General features: G+C 43.3%; 7 protein-coding genes across 7 annotated transcripts; 3 read left to right on the forward strand and 4 right to left on the reverse strand.

Moving 5' to 3' along the window:
* Positions 1-3,649: 3,649 nt before the first annotated feature.
* Positions 3,650-5,230, reverse strand: J7337_007370 (uncharacterized protein; the record flags this gene model as incomplete). Its single annotated transcript, XM_044825022.1, has 1 exon — positions 3,650-5,230. One exon carries the CDS (start codon positions 5,228-5,230, stop codon positions 3,650-3,652), a length of 1,581 nt encoding a protein of 526 aa, XP_044680679.1.
* A 1,285-nt stretch (positions 5,231-6,515) lies between these two features.
* J7337_007371 (uncharacterized protein) lies at positions 6,516-7,610 on the forward strand (the record flags this gene model as incomplete). The annotated part of the gene is made up of 3 exons (XM_044825023.1): positions 6,516-6,873; positions 6,932-7,191; positions 7,263-7,610. 3 exons carry the CDS (start codon positions 6,516-6,518, stop codon positions 7,608-7,610), a joined length of 966 nt encoding a protein of 321 aa, XP_044680680.1.
* Positions 7,611-12,294: 4,684 nt separating this feature from the next.
* On the forward strand, positions 12,295-13,915 carry J7337_007372 (uncharacterized protein; the record flags this gene model as incomplete). Its single annotated transcript, XM_044825024.1, has 3 exons — positions 12,295-12,639; positions 12,706-12,945; positions 12,995-13,915. The coding sequence occupies 3 exons, from the start codon at positions 12,295-12,297 to the stop codon at positions 13,913-13,915; spliced, it is 1,506 nt and encodes a 501-aa protein (XP_044680681.1).
* Positions 13,916-14,015: 100 nt separating this feature from the next.
* Positions 14,016-14,855, reverse strand: J7337_007373 (uncharacterized protein; the record flags this gene model as incomplete). The annotated part of the gene is made up of 1 exon (XM_044825025.1): positions 14,016-14,855. One exon carries the CDS (start codon positions 14,853-14,855, stop codon positions 14,016-14,018), a length of 840 nt encoding a protein of 279 aa, XP_044680682.1.
* Positions 14,856-15,402: 547 nt separating this feature from the next.
* Positions 15,403-16,984, reverse strand: J7337_007374 (uncharacterized protein; the record flags this gene model as incomplete). The annotated part of the gene is made up of 4 exons (XM_044825026.1): positions 15,403-15,636; positions 15,691-16,033; positions 16,590-16,732; positions 16,814-16,984. The coding sequence occupies 4 exons, from the start codon at positions 16,982-16,984 to the stop codon at positions 15,403-15,405; spliced, it is 891 nt and encodes a 296-aa protein (XP_044680683.1).
* Positions 16,985-17,707: 723 nt separating this feature from the next.
* On the reverse strand, positions 17,708-18,991 carry J7337_007375 (uncharacterized protein; the record flags this gene model as incomplete). Its single annotated transcript, XM_044825027.1, has 1 exon — positions 17,708-18,991. One exon carries the CDS (start codon positions 18,989-18,991, stop codon positions 17,708-17,710), a length of 1,284 nt encoding a protein of 427 aa, XP_044680684.1.
* A 1,605-nt stretch (positions 18,992-20,596) lies between these two features.
* Positions 20,597-21,576, forward strand: J7337_007376 (uncharacterized protein; the record flags this gene model as incomplete). The annotated part of the gene is made up of 2 exons (XM_044825028.1): positions 20,597-20,767; positions 20,818-21,576. The coding sequence occupies 2 exons, from the start codon at positions 20,597-20,599 to the stop codon at positions 21,574-21,576; spliced, it is 930 nt and encodes a 309-aa protein (XP_044680685.1).
* Positions 21,577-21,583: the final 7 nt, after the last annotated feature.

The raw sequence follows: 21,583 nt of genomic DNA on the forward strand, positions 1-21,583 counted from the left end.
TAGCTTTATAATATAACTAAAAAGGTTATTACTATAAAAAGGGTCTTATTATTAATATAAGGATAAAAGTAAGGTAATAGTAAGGTTTTATAAAGAAAGAAAGTTAACTTTTATATAAGTTAGTTAATAAAAGTTAAATTAACTTAAAGTTAATAATAACTTTATTAATTAATTATATATACTTAAATATATAATTAATTGCTTTTATATTTAAAAACTATAGATAATATAAAGTTAATAATAAAATAGTAATTTAAACTAGAAAACTTTATAAACTATAGCTAATATTAATTATTATTATTACTTAATATAATACTATTAATAAAAGCTTATTATTATTTTAATAAGTATTAACCTTATTTTAAGTAATTTATTAAGTCTTTTAATATATATATATATTTAATTTTTTTTTAATTACTATTAGCCTTATTTAAGGCTATTAAGCTTTTAACTTTTTATATAATAGCTTAAATAGTAAGGCCTTTATAGTAAGCTAGAATTATAAAGCTTAAAATTAGTTAAAGTTTATCTACCTTAAATAATATAATTACTACCTTAACTAAGTAATATAAGTATTACTTACCTCTTAGTAGCTATATTAACCTTTTTCCTTTACTTTAATTAAAAGACAGGCTTAATATATTTATTATATTTTTATTTAAAGGTTAATTAAACCTTAATTAAGTAAAGGATTAAGTATAAACTTATAAATATATTCTTTAACTTAACTTTCTTTTTATTAATTACAGTTACTAATATTTATTATAGCTATTAATATAATACTTACTATATAAAATAGCCTATAGCTATATAATTAGGCCTATTATATAACTTACTATAACCTTAATATAGCTATTAAGCCTACTATAAAGGTAATTAATAAAAAAGAATATAAAGAGTTATATATAATAGTAGCTATTATTAAAAAAAGCTTTTTATTAAAATACTAATTTAACCTTATTAAAATAACTATTTTTAATTATAATTTAATTAAGTTAATTTATTATATAGGCCTTTTTAGCTTAATTAATATAATTTAAGTTAATAATAAGCTATTAGCTTTTAAAGACTTAAAAAAAGACTTAAAAAAAGGTTATCCCTTTTAATTAAACTAGATAGCCTTTTTTATTACTTTTATAGGCTTAAACTTAAATATATATAAAAAGTAGCTTCTTAATATAGCTAAAAGGGTTATTATAGTAAAAGGAAAGCTGCTTTTAAATTAGTAAAGATAAAGGTAAGGTAATAGTAAGGTTCTTAGATTAAAGATTTAAAGAAATAAAGTTAACTTTTATATAAGTTAGTTAGTAAAAGTTAAATTAACTTAAAATTAATAATAACTAGCTCTATTAATTAAATATATATACTTAAATATATAACTAACTGCTTTTATATTTAAATAAATAAAGTAAAATTAATAATAAAATAATAATTAAACTAGAGATATTTAATTTATAATATAATTATTAAAGGCTTTATTTTTAATTTTATTTTTATTAATATTAAATAATTATATTTAATAGCTAAAGATTATAAAATTAATTTACTATATTATTAATAGTTTATTAATATATAATAAGTATTTTTTTATAATTTTATAATATTTTAAAAAAAAATTAAAAGATTAATATAATATTAAGCTTAAAGCTATAAATTTTAATTAAAAGGCTAAATATATAAATATTAATTACTTTAATTAAATAATTATAGCTATTATTAATATTAATTATATAGTATTATATTTTATATTAGTTTTTATAATCTTTAGTTTATTTAAAATTAGGCTTTTAAGGTTAAAGCTTTAGTATTAATTACTTTAGTTAAATAATAATAAAAAAAGTATTTAGCTTATTAAAATTAAAAAAAATATCTTTTTATATTTATAAATTAAGGCTATTTATTTAGTTAAATTATAAAATTAAAAGTAATAATACTATATAACTTTAAGACTTACTTTTAAAGTTATTATATTTTTTTAATATTATATATAATACTTTATATATAATATATTAAAAAATAAGTAATATATTATATTATTTCTATTATAAGACCTTATTAGCTATACTTTATATATTACTATAAAAATATTTTAACTTTTTAATATAATTACTTTTTAAATTACTTTATTTTTTAATTTTAATAGCTTAAATAATACTTTCTTTTTTTATTAAATAACTTAAATAACTTTAATAAGAAATCTACTATAAGCTATTATATAAATAATAGTTTTATAATTAAAAAAAGCTAATTAAATAAAAAAGTTATTACTTAATTAATAAAAATCTTATATAAAGATATATTTTATTTTTTTTATAGCCTTAACCTAGTAATAACTAATAAATAAGACTTAGATATTTTAATAATAGCTATAAAAGTATTAATTATAAAGTCTCTAGCTAGATTAAAATTTTAATAAACTTAATTAATAAGGTTACTTTTAGGCTATAGTATCTTAAGTAATTTTAATTAAAATAAATATATTACTTAACTAGTTAAAAAGCTATAAAACTTAACTAATAGAGTCTATAACTTCCCTATAACCTTAACCTTTCCTAAAAATATATTTTATAATAACTTTATAATAATCTTTAAAATTTATAAAACTATTATTATTTTATAAGATCTTTTTATATATAAATATAATTTAAAATATAATTATAGTTTTATTAATATAATTATTAATATTTAATATTTTATAAAATTAATATTAATAAAAAATTAATTTTATTAAAATTACTATTTTAAAGATTTAAAGTATTTATAATATTAAATTAACTTTTTTTAATTAAAAAATTAAAAGTATTTTTATATATTTTTAAAGTTAATTAAAAAGTTATTATTTAAGTTTATATTATATTAGCTTTATATTATAGCTATTAGTTAATTATTATAGTATTAATATTTAAATTATAGGCTAGAAGTGTTATTTATAGTTAAAGCTTATAGCTAAAAGCTTATTCTAGTAGAGAGAACCTAGAATCCTTTTACCGTCACCCTATATATTATCTGCCGCGGCCTTGCTTCTAGGCTGCCTGCCAGACAGTTTGACGTGGGAGGATCCACATGGTGTACTTTTCATGCTATTTCACGAATGCCATGCAGTTTGTAAGACGGGCGTAAGCACAAGATCTTGGGCTGCTTGGCGACTACAACGTCGGTGATGGACCGCCAGGATGTAATCATTTGGATTTTACATTATGCTGCCCAGAAATTTTCGGAAGAGGAGAAAAAAGAATTGATAGGTTCCAGCATAACATGCCAATGTTATTCGAGACCAATATACACGTCACCAGGCCAAGTTCTTGGCTAATAAGCCCTACGAAGCATGGAAACTGCTGACATTAAACTAGAAGGTAGAAACACGTCGTCGAAAGTCTGATAAATTTTTGTCAAATTATATGAAATTAGTTAAGCATGTCGTCATTTAGGGTAGAGGACCTAGTTGTTTACTGGCTCTCCATTCATGAGGTACCAGCTTGCTATGCACCTCAAACAAAATGTGATTAGTCCAAAAAACATAGTATTAGCCAAATATGGAAGTAGATTCAACGACAGAGTCGATTCTAGGACAGTGCCCCGATAAGAAAGTCCCCGGGCAATCAAACTCTATTTCTCGAAAAGATACTACATCCTCCCCTCCATGTCATAACTACTCTCTGTATACAGCAACCTGACATCCATTCTTATTCAACTGCCCAATACGGAAAACACCCACAAACGGCGTGGGGTCTCTGCAATCCAACCTCTTGTACGTCTGCGCCATGCGAGCAACCATGTATCCACATTCATTCATCGTCATCATCTCACCAGGACATCGTCTTGGCCCTGTGTTGTACGGTGTAAGACTCAGTCCCGGACGCATCTTATTAAAGCGGTCCGGGTTGAACTCCAAGGCGTCATCACCCCAGTAGTCTGGGTCTTTGTACATGACTGCCTTGTTGATCTGCACAATGTTACCCTTGCGTACGCGCACGGGCTGGTCGCCTTTTGGACCGCCGCCTCGCGGGAGGGTCGTGTCGCGAACTGCGGCGCGGGCGATGAAGAGGCCGACAGGGGTGATGCGATGAGCTTCTGTGAGAACATTCTGTAGAAGCTTCATGCTGCGAAGGCTGTTGAAGTTCAACTCTTTGCCTTTCACTTCTTGACGAAGTCTTTCCCAAATCTCAGGCTGCCTGGCCAGATTCCACATCACATTGGACAGGAAAATCAAAGTGGTCTCATTGTTGGGTACAAAAAGCAAGCAGAGATGAGATCTGACTTCATCGTCATTCGGTAACTCCCGAACCATGTGCCAGCAGACATCCCGTCTCTCCGGCCCAACAGGAAGACCCTTGCTAATGCGCTCCTCACGCTCTTTGAGTTCAGCACGGGCCTTGGCAATATGCTTGTTGACATAACTGTGAATTGTACCGACAACCTTGTACCATGTCTTCCACGGGAAGAGCCAGAGAACACGGTGCAAGAGAAGACGAATTCGTGCATAGGCCAGGCCAGTGATGAAAGCATCAGTGGTCTTGTTAGTCTCTTCCTCAGTGACAATATCAGAATAATCACCAAAGAGGAACTGGAGATTGAGGTTTAATGACCAGGTTCGCAGATGGGGAAACATATCAAACGTCTCGCCATCAGCAGGAATACCCGCAAAGAATCTCTCGGCAAACGGCTCCATGCGCTCTGTATTGGCATACCACTCTCGCATAAAGAATGGCTTGACAAGCGCGCGGGCAAATTCCCAGTCTTTGCCATCAGCACCGACAATACCCTTCTCAGCGAAGGGCTGTCCAGCTTTGCTGTTGTAGCGAATTGGACCAACTTGAAAATCCGCAAGATTGTTGGCCACAGTCTTGAGGTTCTCAGGCTCAATAGTCCAGATCTGACGTCCACCAAGGAAGGTCAGAGCAAAAGTCTTGGGCATCTTGGCGTGCAAGCTGTCAAGCCATGGGACGTAGCGGTTGTTCTTGAGAGCCAGAAGCATAGCAATGAAGGCGTCAACGCCATAGAATGGATCCCACTGCCAGAGAGTTGGGACGTGGCCGAAGCCCATTGCCTTTTCTTGCTGTCTCTCAGCGACATATTTGATGAAGGATGTGAAGGCAAGGACTGCGACAGTGGAGGCTAAGATAACGGGTATAGAGGTGAAGTCAACCCGAGAAGGGATATCAGCAACAAAGCCTGGAATATCTGTGAAAAGGCCAGGTAAATCGGCCATAAAGCCTGTAGAGTTTGCCATATTGTCTTATTTTGCTTCTAATCCCGGACTTAGAAGCGCAATTTTGTGAAAGTCATAGTGATCCAGGCTCTCTGGTAAAGCTTCACATATGTAATGCCTTATTCGCAACTGGTCGCTGATATCGCCTGATTCCAAGAAAAGGCTGACTGGAAAAGGTACAAACAGTGAAAGTACCTTTCCCAAGTTCGATGCACGATTATCAACTTCTGATGCACGCTGCTGCCAGGGAAGTGCTGACACCTACCCACTTCACGTCTAGGCATCTCACCTCTTCCCGAGTTTATCAGCCGTGATCATACCATCTTTACGCAAGCCGAGAATCCTCTGAATCCCATCACAATCCTTCCAGCTCTATCAAACAGGAACCCTTCTGCCTCGCTCAACAAGAATGGCGATTGGCCCTCTCAACGCAGGAACGAATCCCAGTTCTTTACGCCGTAATCTCGCATGTCAGAATCTGCACCAACAATGTGCCGTGATGCAAGATTATAAGTGCACGTTGGCAACATCAGATCATATGTGTGGATATGATTAAGCGAGCGTCAGATCATGCTTGCGTTAATCAAAACCTTCCAAGCCCCCCTGGAGTGCCGTCTTGCCGGTAACCCAGAAATGCACAGTCGTGTATGCATATCAGACAGATGTAACCTATGAAACTGTGGAGCGGGTTGTATCAGATATGGGCCGTCCCGCTTGTAAGCCGGGAATGTTGTTTGAGGGAGGGATAAGAGGATAAGGTTATATACACACCATAAGCTAGGATGCCTGGAAAATAAGGCAGTAGTAGAGGGCATACTATGAGCTATTAATTAATATCTTATCTTAAGTAGTAATAATGTTTAATATTTAAAAGTAGTTAGAAAATAGTAAAGTGGATTTTATACTATAACTATTTATTATTATATGCTTAAGTTTAAAATAAATTATTATCTTATAAATAAATATTTAAATAAAGGCTTACTTACTTTAACTTATAGCTAGAACCTTTTTGATTATTAGTAATTTATTTTATTTAAATTATTTATATAAAGTAACTTATGTATTTTAAGTATTAATTATATTATTTATAGCTTCAGTATATTTATATCTTAAGACTAGTGTTATTCAATATACAACATTTAATATACTTAGAAAACGCTGCCTTTATGTTCATTTACAGCCAGAACTCCCTTATCAGGCACTTTAAAGCCCGTTATACTATAAGAGCTCACAAGAGAACACCTAACAAACATCCAGTCAGTAGTAAGCTCACTGGAATCATATCATACATCATTGCATACCCATCATGTCCCAATACGCCGCCACAGCAAGGACCGTCTCACGAGCCCCTCTTGCAGGAAAGGCCTTTTCCCCCGCCCTCCCAACTCTGGGTAGAGCAGCACTCCCATACCAATCCAAGTGGAAGCGAACAGCACCTGTGCCGCTTTCGGGGGAAAACTTCCTTGATGTTCTGTTTAACCGGACGCCTGTCATCAAGCAGTCTGGCTTTCTTGGCCATGAGGAGTGCTTTGCTCATGAGAAGGCGTTGAGTCATAGGATCGCGCCGTATAGGTATTATACTGGACCTCTTTTGCAGAGGGTTGGGTGTGCGCAGTTCGAGTATCAGGCGCAAGCTGCCGCTGACTTTGAGAACCGTAAGAATGGTATGTGTGATCCAATTCCTTTTAGTAAATAAGGTGATCTAATGGCCCTCGTCGACAGAGAAGGAGGAATACTTCAAGGTCGCACAGTCTCTGAGTGGGCTTCACCAAGAAGTTGCTGATCAGACAGGAGTCAATGCTTGGGAGAAGGTCATTGGAACTCTTCGGGCATTGCTACCCGACTATGAGATTGTTCGTGCTTCAGAAGGGCCGGGCAAGACATACTTCTCAGGCAACTTCCGTGCTCTGAACGATTCTACCTGTCTTCACTGCGACTGGACACCGTATGATGCTGCTACTGAGGACTGGATCATCAATCAGGTAAGCGTCCTTCTTTCCAACAACCTTGGCGATATATTTTATAGAGTTCGCATAGCTTACCAGATCTCTAGGTCACCCACCAGGCCGTTTTCAACCTGTACATGGCGCCTGTGAAGGGTGGCAGGACTTGGGTTCATGACGTTGAGTGGAGTGAGGAGTGCCTCAACTTTCGAGATCCCGACACGTATGGCTATCGTGATGAGATCATTCACGGCCGTCAGAATGTCGTAGTCAAGCCGGAGGTTGGTGACCTATGGTTCTTCAACTCAAGGAACATGCACCAGGTTGAGAAGGTTGAACCAGAGCCTTGCCCCGAGCTTGGGCTACCGTACAGACCACGACTATGTCTCAGCAGCTTCATTGGACTTCTACCCGAGCACAAGACTGGAGGCCGTCCTCGATTGATATTGTGGTCGTGAAGTCTTGCACTCAGGGAGCAAGTCGGGCCTGCCGCATTTCCCCCAGGTTCATGCTGTGCTTATAGCAAGTTGGTTCAAAGGTTGCCGCGTCTGAAAAGATTAAAAGTCTTAAAGAATCATGGACAGCTAGCGCTCGTTATTGGCAGAATAGACCTCTGTCTGTGAATTGAACTGTGCTACGAGATGACGTTTAGTATCACATAAATGGAGGGGCAGCGTAACCTCCTGCTCCAGTCCCCTCGCATGCAAGACGTACGTTGGACTTTCCACTCGAACCTTCTTCCTCGTGACTGCCTCGAGCCATCTACCCTAACAGGTGCCAGAAGAACCCTTCGGTCCTCCCTGAACTACTATCATCATCTCAAGTCACTCGAATTCCCCATCTCTTCTCTTGGAAGCCCTGAATTCTAATGACCGCAAAGATTTAGGCTTGTTATCATAAGCTTTAGATTTGTGATGACATTCGAAACGTTTGGGTTTGCAGGGACCGAGTGCTAACATATGCCCTGATATAGCGTCATTGTCAATACAAATTCTTCTCACTATGACATTCTGTACGACGCCATCCGTCATCGATATGAAAGTGTGTCGTGTTTCCCCATGGACATTTCTGTCCTCAAAGAAAACTCACCCAACCTGAGTGCAAGGGTGGCGAAAGCCGATGAAAATGCTTTGAAGGCCATGGATGTTTTTAATCACCCTTCAGTTGATTGCGTCAACCATCCATCTCGCTGCCCAGAATTCTTAAACTACCAAAGGCACCGCCGACAAAATGGAGGAGATGGCAATGTCTTCAGTGTGGTATTTCGAAACCCGGAGTCTGCTGAGCACTTTTATGACAATTTGGATATTTGCAAAGGCTCGAGCTTCGGTACCAACTTCACTATTGCGATTCCCTTTGTCCAACTGGCAGCATACAATGTGCAGGACAGCCTCGAAAAGTACAGGCTTCCGAAACATATCATACGGATCAGTGTTGGGCTTGAAGATCCCCTTCGTATCTTTGCGAAGATGACAGAGGCATTGAAGAAAGTTGAAAGGTTCGAAGATGAAAAGGTTGAAGTGGATGATTAGAGTAGAAGTATGCGTTCTTTAGTTGCTACAAGGGCTACTAGGAGGCAAACGTCTCCAACTTAGAATCATATCATTACTCTGTCAGAGTGTGTCTTTGTGTTCTTCACCACGTTCTAGTACTTCATGTGTTGTTTGCACTTGAGTAGACTTGTGATTATGAAATGTCATGCAATTATGAGTGCTAGAAAGAGTGGTCAACAAACCGAATAACCTTTCGGCCTGTCCCACTAAGCTCAAACCCAAGAACATCATTCACAAAAGTGATCTTGAACTTGTGCTCATTAGATGGATTAACATCTAGACATGCCTTCAGCCGGTCCAACAAGGTCTGCGAGTGCACTGCATCCCCCGAGCTCTGGCCGCTCAGCAGACGAATCTCCAACGAAATTTCTTCCGACGGTTGCATCTTGTCTAGTATCACCTGCCACAAGAGCACTCCCGACTGAGTATTAGACAATATCGTATTGAGTTTGTCGAACTGAAAGTCACATCCATCCCACATGAAACTGAAGCGATGGTCGCGGCCCTGCAGGCGAAGAACGCGGTAATGAGGTAGATCATGTTTGGCAACGCGATCGACGGCCTTTTGTGGTAGAGGGTGAAGAGAACCGATGTCGCCAGTTATGTAACGTATCACAGGGTGGCGTAGACGTGTCAGCACCGTTTGTGTAATGACACCTGTTTCTCCGTCCGGCAGTGGTTCAGTGATCCCGTCACTTTCGCTTCCCGCGCAAGATAACGGGAGGATCTCAATTATTGTCATCCGTGTATCGATAACAAAATCATTATGGTTAGAACGAGGGTCAAAGTCTACGAGAAAAGGGCTGCTAGCTCCATATGGCCCAGCCTCTGCACTTCCGAGTACAGAGTATATGGCTACCGGGGCCAGCACCTTGTATATTTGCACTCTCTGCATCGTAGAAAGCCCTTCTGAGGTATAGATTACCTTTCTGATCTTGATCTTCTTCCTTATGTCTGGCGTGGCCGATATGTGGTGAACTATCGATATGATCTGACTGCTGTCGCCGGTGAGGACGTTGACGTTGAAGTCTTGGAGGATCTGAACCACAGTAGCAGGTGGACATTGGTGCCCAGCGGCTAGTACAGAAGCCCCGGCATTTTCCATAATTTCCAGTGTAAGATCAAGGGACCTAGGGGGGTGTAAGCAGTGACGTTTCTTCGACGGTAATGCTTCTGTATACCTGTACAAGCTGCCGCCGTGATGGGTCGACAGGACCCAGTCACCACGTTCAATGATACCGGTCTTCTTTAGAAACTCGCCAAAAAAGACTCTATGCCGACGATTCTCGAGCGCATCTGTCGCGAAGAACAAAGGTTTTGAGACACCGCCTCCCCCACCAGTAACGCTGGTGTAGACATTGTGGCGATACGTGTTCCTCGGGTCGGTGTCGTTGATAAGCCGTTCAATTACGGTATACCTGACAACGTCAGTTACTTGCTATAAATTGCGCGAGAAACTTACAAGTCGGCTTTCAGAAGCAATGGCCACGACGTCAAGTCAGGTTGATCGTACTTCGATGCCGCTTCCTCTCTTGCATGCTGGATGGCAGTATTATCCGGTGGGTACTGAGTAGAGCAATAGAATGGGTGTATTCGTGCAACAGCAAGCACGTCTGCTAGAATATATGTTGGGCTTGGAGACATGGTGTTATCTAGCTGTGAGCTCCAATAGTCTGTCTCAAAGGAGTCTCTGTAGTAGGTTCCCGAGCGCAAGATTAAATTTTTCAAGCATGAAAAGCAGTCCAGTGATTTTTGATCTTGCATGCAGTGACCAGGGAGCTTGAGGTCGTGATGTATGGCCACATCGGCTAAAGTTGCCTCAGAATTTCGCACATCGTTGACATGGCTTGAGCTGTCAAGTGTCTCGGAAGAGGCCCTGCCCGAGACACGGCTGAGCCCGAGTATCCATCGTATTCTGCTCTGACATGGAACCCGAGAACCACTCAGGCAATGCATGTCTTGTGTTACCATAACCTAGAGAATCGACGTAAAAGCATCAGATTATGCGGGGAACTAGTCGAAATTTCCCGAGAGGCTGAATACGAAAAAGTTTATTGGTACATCCACAGGCTTTGTTTAACCATTCGTGACAACAGTGGACTCTTCTCATGTAAGACTAGAGGTCTGGATGGCACTGGAGTTTACTTTTCGTGTGAACAAGCGCTTAGCATACGGCGATCTTTCAGACGACATGCGTGATACGCAAGCATTCCCTATAAATAAGCGGGTAGCGACTGACGTAAACGAGAACGCCTTTGATTGAGAAAAAAATATATGTTTCAGTCCTAATTGAAGCATTGGTTCATTATGCCTCTTCCTGTTCTAACTACCAGCATCGGAGATATTGAACGGACGTGCATCCCATCTCACCCTCCGAAGGTGGCGCTCTGGATCCCGAATTTCATTCCGCGCATGCATCCATCGGCGATTATCCATTAAGATGATCGACCCTTTCGGCAGGTCGGACGATTTCAGATGCATGGTTGAGGATGCATGTACTTCACACCGGACCAACACTGCGCTCAGCTCTTCCAATGCCTCTGCAGCCCGAGTAGTCAGTGGTGTAATAATGTCGTGTCTGTAGCGAATAATGGTTGAGTGGCGATCTGTGGCGAAGATGCTGCCAGTTATGAATGATTTCTCGGGGTTCTTGATGAACTCGGGTGGGATCTTCATCCGGAACTCGGGGGCCATCAAGGCTTTTCGTGTATTAGGTGATAGAAACCTAAAGAGGATGGCTACGTTCATCGCAGATAGTGTACCACCTCCATATCGATCATGCTGTAGGACCTGGAGCGCGAAGTATCTCGGCAGCGGATCCTCGTAGCTACAGTCAGTGTGCCATGAGAACTCGCTCATAGTCTCGGACCGAGCGTGATGAGCTCCTGTAGCGGAAGCTGGTTTCGGCCGCACATCCCAGAACCAGCCTCTTGTCGCACTATGAGTAATCGGCAAGTGATGACCATGCTGTTTGTGCATGCTTAAGATAAGATTCTGAAGATACTCAGAAGAGTCATCAGGAAAGCCCAGCCGAATTTTGAGCAAACCGGAAGTCTGAAGCTCTACTCCGACTTCGTGAACATGTCCAAGATCACGGGCATAGGAGATATGCGGTGCATCAAGGACCCGAAGACTGTGTTGTAGTGTGCCATGGGAACGAATAAAATGGCGTGGATATGTCGGTCCAATGGTGCCGAATCTTGTAAGACGCGGAAGTCTGTACATCGTAGCAATAGACGTAGGAGGATCGGTGATGGAACAGGAGTTCGAGATAACAGGACCGCTCGAGGCGAATAGGTTTATTATTGACGTTAACATAAGTACGTAACGGAATGATTTCTCTATAATTCTAACTAGAACTGACTATTCTAAAACCACCCCAATTTTGACACCACCGCCGTCTTCTCTGTGGCTTTCTTATTTAAAACAATAGTTACATCAATGGCGCTCTTGATCTTGGGAGCGACAGGGCGAAGATGGAAGCCAAGTCCGTCCACATGATGCCCTCTCTACAAACATAAATAGCCTCAAGAGATGTCATCCACCAGCCGATCTGTTAAACTCACATCAAGAAACGCAGTCGTGTACTATGCAAACTGAACAGCTCACACAAGTACACGTCGGGAACGGTGATGGAAACGTTCAGCCCATTTCGCCACAAAACTTTGATGTGGCCTGCTTCTCTCGTGAGGAAGCTCGGTTCCAGGAAAAGCTGCTGAAGCTTTGCCCTGCGAACCACTGGCACAAGGCTTCTTACACGGCAGGATGTCCGCGACCTGTGCTAGTGGGCCAACATCACCAGCAGCAGCTGAAAGATCTCCACGAAGCTTTGACAGCGGCCATCACGGATGTTGTGCAACGATGGTGGAGTGACAGAGACGCACGGTTCCCAGAACGTATGCCACTGGAGGCGAAGGAGGAGGAGCTTCTGCAAGTATGTCAATCATCGTCGTCTGAGACATGAAGAAGAGAATGAAAAGGCAGCTGACACGCAATATAGTGGATCGAGGGCCAAGTCACTATCGGGAACCTGCCGCAGTTCTCGCAGTGTCGGGGATCATGGCGTCCAGACTTTCTCGTGGAGGACAACGGCGAACGCGAAGAGAACTACTGTATCACAGAAATCAATGCGCGTTTCTCCTTTAACGGATTTATGCACGAGGCTTATGGCCAGTCGGCAACCAACGACAGCCTAGGGAGCGCGGAGACGGTGCTGATCCCCGCAACTGACCCGGACACTGTAAGACAATACTCATGTACCCCTCGTTTATTTGTTTTGACATGAGCAGATCCTTGAAGGACTATTCGACTTGTTCGATCCCGAGTATCCACTCCATCTCCTGAAAGGCGCCGAAAAAGGGATTGACATCCACATGTTCATCGATGCCGTCGAACATCGTTGCGGCGTAAAGCCACGACTCATCGTCCCCGCAGATCTTAGGCTATTCCCCGATTCGCGCAGCAAAAGCGGGTTCCGGCTATGCCGTGCCATACACGATCGCGACGGCCAAGTCCCTAATACCTGGAGATTTCTAGCTCCACATGGCGAGGTGTACGAAGAGATACAGCAGGTTGGCCTCGAGTTACATCAACGGGAACTTCTTGCCCTAGAGCCGGAAATGCTGCGTCAGATCAGCCTGCGGTGTTTCAATGACATGCGAACTATACTTCTCGTACATGACAAGAGGATGCTGGGCATAGTGAGACAGGAAATCCCGCAGTTAGCAGCCCGCGGCGTGATCACGGCAGCCCAAGCTGAAGCGTTACGTCTCGGTGTCGTTGAGACACTACTTCCTGGCTCAGAGGAGCTGAAAGGTCTGCTACAAGTTTCCCTTGTTTCTCCCGATCTAAGACACGGCTACATCCTCAAGCCGATTCGCAGTGGCAAAGGAAATGGCATCATTTTCGGAGACGATGTCACGGCACCCGAATGGATATCCCTCCTTCAAGCTCTCGCGACGCCCGGCGAAATTTCGACAGATTTGTGCGTAGTACAGAGGCTGATCACTCCTCGTAAGTACAATCTGGTGCTGCGTGCTTCAATGGGAGTGGTCCGATATCCTCTGGTGGGTACGTATCATGTTGCAAACGGGAAGCTGCTAGGTCTCGGAACTTGGCGAGCGAGCGGAGGCCGAATTGTTGCTGTATCATCTGGGGGATCTTGGATTTGTTCAGTTATGAAAGGTGGAGAAGATTTTCAGGATGAATGAAGCGCAAGTAGTCTGTGCTTCCTTTCGAACTTTGCTTGTCATTCTTTTTATCTTCCCTTCGTTCACTATCGGTCAAAGACTCTCGACTATCTTTGAGGACCTAGATCACGTTGACTTCTTTGCCTGAAGATAACCATATGACCTTATTCCCCAAGCCTCCGGAAGTGAAGATCTCTTCCAACGCCGTACCATCCTGCGTAAAGTGCGTCCACGACTCAAAATGCATAGGCACTAGCACATCAGCCTCCAGCACCTCCATCATCTTCACAGCATCCTCGCCGCCCATCGTGATCTGCACGAACCCACTAGGGCTCTTCGGACTAGGTAGCATCGCCTGCCCGAGATTCGTGAGTGCAATCACGACATGATACTTCTCACGAAGCTTCATGAACTCATCCTCCATAAATACTGTATCTCCGGTGAAATAAACTACATTTGGGCGTCCATCTGGGCTGTAACCGAAGGATTCCTTGTGTAAAAGAAAGCCGGTTACTTCGCCGCCTGGAACATGGACGCAAGGAACACCAGTAATGCTCCATTCCTCGCCTTCAAGGCGGAGCTTCAAGGTTTGCCATGGTGTAATAGCGTAGGTTCCAGGATACTCAGACAGGTTCTTTGCACCATCGGGCGTAGTAATGACTCTGCGGCCGATGAGGAGTTGACGGCCTGTCTCATCCAGGTTATCAACGTGGTCTTCATGGCTGAGCAACACGCAGTCAATGATGGGGAGTTGCCGGATTGATATAGCGGGGCCTTCTTGCATGGTGAGGAAGAATTCGCCTGGCTTCAAGCCAATCGCCTGTGACCCGTCATGGCTCTGAGGAGCTTCGTCAAAGATGGGATCAGTGATGAACTTGACGCCATCGATATCAACGATCGCAGTTGCGGTAGTGATGTGAGTGATGGCAACTTTGCTCTTGAAGGTCGTAGGAACCGTCATTTTGATAGTATTTTGTACTGAACTAAAGAGATAATAAGTTGGAAGTGATGCGGCTGGTTTGATTTGATGAAGCCGTTTCAAGCTCACAACTAACTACTTCTGATATACTACAAGCGAGGCCGGATGCCGTTATCCATTTATCAGCCAGCTGATAAATTAAAACCCGAGGAAGTAAGATTCCTTCGACAACGATGCTGCAATGGTCGGTAGTGTCGGGCATGTTGGTAATTTCTCCGTCTCAATCGTATGTAGCTCGGTGACCTCTCTTGAAATAGTGGGCCTGGGCTTCACTCATATCCAATCCGAACTTCAAAATTCGGAATGATTGAATGAATACTTTACGTACTTTCGAACTGAATGACAAGTTTGGCTGAACAGAGAAAATCTTAGATTGTAATTCGTGTATTAAATGAAAATACTTGCAACTGAACCAGACCCCTTTCAATTTAGTAGTGCGACACCATATTCGCCGCTGACAGGACCACTCAACACCACCAGAAAATGCACTTATGTAAGAAACCCGAGCACCTAGACACACAATAACTGATTACTCTTCCGGCTTACGGCCCCAAACAACTCGCTGCTTGTAGTAAGGATGGTGTTTACCCGAGTGAATCTCCCTCCGAGCATGCGCCAGGAAAACATGAATTTCCGACTCCGTCCAACCGATCGTGTTAGCTACAAAAAGCACAAAACCTTCAGGATCAGCAAGGAAAGCAAGCTTGCCGAACTGACCGAGCTCTTTCAGCGCTGGGTCTTTGGGCCAGCCACCAATTGGAGTCTGCAGTCGAATGTTATCAGTCGTTGTTCACGAGCTCAAATATGTGTTACTTACCTTGTACTCAAATTGCTGGATATCAACAAAGCCAGCAGCTTCCATGGCTTTACGCTGCAGCTCTTCTTCATACACGCTAAAGCTCACACCTAGCTTCTTGGCTCCCTCGATGAACAGCTTACCCCACTGGCCCAGTGCAGAACTCTCCTTCACGGTGTCATCATCGCTGGTGATGATACCCGAAGGTTCAAAACTCTCGACCCAACCGCCAGGCTTGCAGGTCTTGTAGGCCTCGCGGAAGAACTTGTACCAATCGGGGATACTGCCGATGAGCCAGCGGATGTGGATGTAGTCAGCTGAGTCGGGCGCAAATGTCCACTCTTGAGTACAGTCTTCGATTTCACTGAAAACATGTCAGTATACCCAATTGAGAATCAGTACAGGGCTCGGGAGTCTCACAACTGCAGGTTCGGTGGCACCCAAGAGGGTTGGATTGGCGATACGTCGGTGCCGATAACCTCAACGTTGGGATACTCGTCGGCAAAATCTCTGCCCAGGGTCAGCGCGCGTCTCAGGTTTCAATTTGGAGACCTACAAAGCCCAGATACCTATGCTTCATGTTAGCTAGCACACGAAATAATCGGGGTGAGTTTCACGTACCGGTACCTGTTCCAATATCAAGCGCTTTCTTTTTGATCCGTTAGCTTCCAAACATGCCCTAGAGGTCTCCCTTCACCGCTCACTGTAATTTTCTCAGTGTCAAGAGGCGCGAGATGCGTCTTTCCTCCAATGCCCAGCGTCAAACAGTGGTGGCTATTATATATCAGTTATCTGTCCTCCTTGGACCGAATTAGAAGTTCAGCCTACTTGATGTCGAGCAGTTCACTTTGTTTTTCATCGTTTGCAGCCCTATCTGCGTAAGCCTCGGTTCACGATAAATGCATACCCAAATATCTTACCAGTACTGTGAACTGCCAATTTCCCGATGATACGTCCTCCCATGAAGCTTGCGGTATTCAAAAATACTAGAGCTCACTGAATCTGTTGAGGACGCCAGACTTTCTTCGCTCAGCGAATGAGCATCGTCGCCTGCGTTCTCCTCCTGGAATTAAGTCAGCATAACATGCATATGAGCAACCAACATAAAACCCATAAGCCTGTTGGTTTGTCGGTCTTATCTCACCTCGGCAAGCTGCTGCCAATGCGTAGGTTCCAGAATGCCGGTATCCCCAACATTCACCTGTGCATGTTGAGGGGGGCTTTTTGAGGGGCTCTTTGAGGGACTTTTGCCAGTATTCTTGGCAGGGCTCTTTTCACTCTTCGGGCTTGTCGCAGCCGCCGGCGGTGTCGACATTTTGAGTCCGTATACGTTTGTCGCAAAGACCTTGTTCGTTGGGGGGGGTCCTTTTAGCTTTCGGGAGCTTATATAGCGCAGAGTCTATGTGGGAAAAAGAGGAAAACCGAAAAAACAAATCTGGGAATTTTCGGTCGGGGGAAATAAATGATAAGATAAATGGTTCTACTCCATATTTTGGGGGGGGGGGTTCGGCGAATTATAGTGACGAGACCTGGGGGTAGAGTGGTAGACGAGCGAATGAGATGCTTGGCCGAGGGTTCTTAGTTGATCAGCATGAGGAGACGTGTCAGTTTGTGCAGGGTTCGAGGTGGGGGGATCATGCATCGTTTTGACGGTACTAATCTGCTAAAGAGACGATTAAATCATATCATATATGAAGTCGCTTTTAATGATGACGGTGCTCAACTAGAAGCACAACTATATCGGTGCAAGCTAAAACCCCAAATTCGATACTCTCATCTCACATTGTTAGAGGAAGCTTCTCATCGCGACGCTCACCTGAGCTACGATAACTTAGTCTACATGGATAACATGACACTAGCCCGATAAAGTATGGCACAAACACCCTAAAATCGATCCTGGGCAGCAAGATTCGCCGATGCCGTGAAGAGGAGTCAATGGTACGTTGATACATTGATGATGCGATTGCTTGCATTGAGACGACTACCAATGCGATTAGGCGCCGGCAGTTTGAACGTGTATTTGAAAACCTCCCTTGACTCATAGCTGACCATCCACACTTGCTAAAGGTTCCAGCTCCCAATCATCATCGCTAGCGTCCCATTCGGCAGTCCCCTCCTCGCCATCAAACCAAAGCCCTTCCCCAAGTCTGGCCTCGCAAGCTATGCCCTTGTTCTCAAGAAACCTCATAAACTGACCTCCGGGAACATCTCCAATCGGCTCGCCACGTCTCTTCGACCCAACAACAATTCCCGTCAGATAAACGCGCTTCAAAGCAGGAAACTCACATGCCGTCAAAGCTCTCTCGAGCATGTTCATCAACCTCTCGCTACCGAGACCGTCCTGGTCACTTCTAAAGAACCCTTCTGCATCATCAACGGCGCCGTCTCCATGCTCTATCCCAATTCGTTGCTCTACCGATAGCGTCTCAAGCGTTTCACGCGAGGCTTGTAAAACATTCTCCCAATCTTTATGGGCGGAAACCTCAGCACTTGTTGACCAGAAATAGCTGACCATTCTTGCTGACAGGTAACTTTGGGATGGCTGCCAGAGATGTAAGTGCCGTAGTCTTGGCAATCTAGAAGGGGGCGCGTCGTTATGAAATGGGAAGAAGCCAGATAACGGTCTGGGTATGACAGCCCATCCACGAAGTCTACCATACGTAGGGTCATCAGGTGGACTGTAGATATCTTCGGGCAGGCGTGGAAAGTCGTTCTCCAAAGTTGCTCTTGATTCTATCGGTTTGTCAAGTAGTCCGAGCTCCAATCGCTCGACGGTTGAGCACGACTCCAATATCCATTTGGCAACGGCCGTAGGTATAGAGCCCTCGAGCTTTACATAACGGAGCTTCGTGAGTTTAGGAGCGGATGGGCAAAAAGACCTATGCGCATGCTGGTCGAAGTAAAGGGGGTCTCCATATATCTCAAGAGCCTTGACGTTGGTAAAATATGGTATGATTTGCCAAAGGTCGATCTTGGAGCGAATCATCGTGCAGATAGACTCAACTCGTGAACACAGTTGTTTCAGCCGGCCAATGTCCTCGAACAACATATCATGCAGCATAGCGAAGAATGCTTGCGCCTTCCATTGCCCCAGGTATCCAGCGTCCCAGTAGTCAAAGCGGTGTGACGTAGAAATTATGGGTGAGGGCTGGTTCGAGTTGTAAGCCTCGTAGAATGTATACTGGTGGAACCCGATATTGGTCCATAACAGAGGCTCAGCAAGTCTGTTGAGTCTTTTACAGGTTCGAGATAGCTGAGTGAGTTCGTGCGCCGTGGCATTGGCCATGATGATGCTGACAATCTCTTCAGGTAGGGAATCCATTGTTGAAAGGCGTCGTGAGCGGGGTCGAACAGCAAAAAAAGAGTATATGGAGGAAGAGGAAACGAGAGAGTATGAGATATTTATCAGCAGTTTAGAGCATTGACGATAATAAACAAGTCAAAGCTCAGGCGGTCAATGACTCAGACGGGGAGCTAGGTAGATATTGTCGCTTTGCATTAATTAATTGAAGCACCAAGGCCCCGCAATCAAGGCTGATGAAGCTGGGATCATGCGACAATATATCGCTAGGTATAACATACCCTGGAGTACCTAGTGGTATGCCACGATTCCACAGCACAGCGCCCGTGTAAATGTCCCATTGCTCGTAGCAAAGGGAAAATTGGCTTAAAAACTTCAAATTTAACAATCAAATCATGCATTAGAAGAGTATTTCTATTGGGGGTATTTATACTCACCACAGAATCATCCTAGCTTCAAGCTGAATCTGAAACAGTCACGATTTGGTCAAACTCAGCTTTCTGAAGGCGAGCCCGAATCCACGATGTCTCCACGGTCATCAACAGATTCAACTCCAAGATAGATAAATAACCTGAGCCGATAAAAACTGCTCAAGTGAACGATGAGCACCCAAAGTTGCTCGAGCAGCCAGGTTGGTCCTGAACTGAAGTTGCTTGTGGAGCTTTCTTGGATGTGTGACCTCATTTGATACTCGGAGCGAAGTCCCCTGGTTGACAGCCTTATATAGTTCTATACACGTCGGCTGTTTCGGCGTAAACCTTACTGGCAAGGCAGCTGGGATTCTGGATGATGGGTATGATGGGTTTACGACCACTACCCGTGATGGTATCGGCCAAGCTGTTATTGGCATTCTCAGCCATCTAGAAGAAACAGTGAACCGCATTACCTATATCTCGTCTACAGAGCTATCTCTGAATGAAATTCTGGAGGCTGAATAAAAGCTTGTCGATAAGGAAGGATGGAAGATCACGCATGTCAAGACGGATGAGGAGATTGCCAAGGCACAGAAGATCATTGCAACTGCCACAGAAATGATGCCCAGAATGATGACTACTGGAAGACTGGGCCTTGCAGTCAATGTTCAGGAAAGATTTCAGGTGAATTTTGATAAACGGGGTATCCTTGAGAATGACTCGTTGGGAGTACCACAGGAGAGCATCGAAGAGGTTGTCGCACGAGTCAAGAACGGGCGATAGAGATGCGCCTGTTGGGAATATAGACACAAAAATGAGTCAGATACTGTTGCTTATCTCTCACGTTTGTCAATACTTGTAGATAATTACGTGGTCTGATCCAGCATGCGGGCATCGTACTCCTTCGTTGCTGAGCCTGTGCAACAATGCCTCTTGATGCTGATATGTCAAATATACCAACAGGAGTGGATAAACTTATCCCACCAGTAATTTCTGACCTGTGCAGGGCAATCCTTGGCTAACGATATGATTTGCCAGCGATGCTTTAAGATGAGGGGAATGCTCACGTGTGGAGAAGCGTCACATCCAATTCGACCCATATCCGGCACTCAACTTCAGCTGACGTATCCTCAGCCGGAGATCTTGAATCGGATCACCTGCTAAACAATAGAGAAGAAGAAACTTAGTTGGTTCAAGTTGAAGTTACAGACAAATGCTAGCAGCAGCACGAGCAGAACTCGCGTCTGGTGATTCAGGCGCCGGCCCAAATGGTGCCTCCACAAAACCGCCCAAGAAGCGCGTCCGCAATTTCACGGCAGATGATCGAGCTGCACATCGCATCTTTGAGAAGAAGCGGCGAGAGCTGTTTCGAGAGCGACTCAATGTGAGACCATTTCTAATCTGTACTAGACCTTGTCTAACGTTTTGTTGTAGGACTTGGCGAAAGAACTGCCTGCGCTAGCTGGGAAGAACCCCGCCAGGCTGTCAAAGCACGACGTGATTGAAGAGAGTATAAATCGTCATCAGTTTGAGCGTGGCGCATGCTTGGATGTGATACAAGCGTATAGAGCTATGGCCCGGGAGCGAGATGAGTTGTTGGCTGAAGTGAATACCTGGCGAGCTACGGCTGGGGGGCCTGAACGTCATGCTGCCAGCACCCAGATGGACCTTGATGAGTTGGGAAAGCTGGAGGCCAAAGTTCGAGGTCAACAGGCAGAAGGCCCTCGCGCTGAAGTCCAGGATTCTGCTCCAGTAGACGCAAGCTATACTATCATCGACGATCCGACTTCTCAGCCTTCTTTCTCTCCCCCTACCAATTCTACTCATCCAGGACCAGTACCCCACCCAGCCTTACTAGGCAGCGAACAAGGTAGTCTGATTTCAAGCTCTTCATTCGAGCCAGGTGGCTCGATATCTGACCCGAACGCCTTTCTGAACACGACCATGGCATTGATGGAAACGCAACATTTACCGAACCAAGCTATGATGATGCCACTAAAGAATATGAGCGACCCCAGCGCCGATGTGATTACAGAACCACAATTGGAGAACGGCAGGCCCATCTCCAATATGCACGACTTCTTTGCGGACACTTCAGCCGATCACATATCTCTCGCAGACTGGGGCACGGATTTTCCTCTTTCAGCGATGGACTTTGGGCCAGATACGACACTTCAACAATATTGTTTCTAGTACTCTT

Source organism: Fusarium musae, chromosome 5 (assembly GCF_019915245.1).
Source record: "Fusarium musae strain F31 chromosome 5, whole genome shotgun sequence".
Classification (NCBI taxonomy): Eukaryota; Fungi; Ascomycota; class Sordariomycetes; order Hypocreales; family Nectriaceae; genus Fusarium; species Fusarium musae.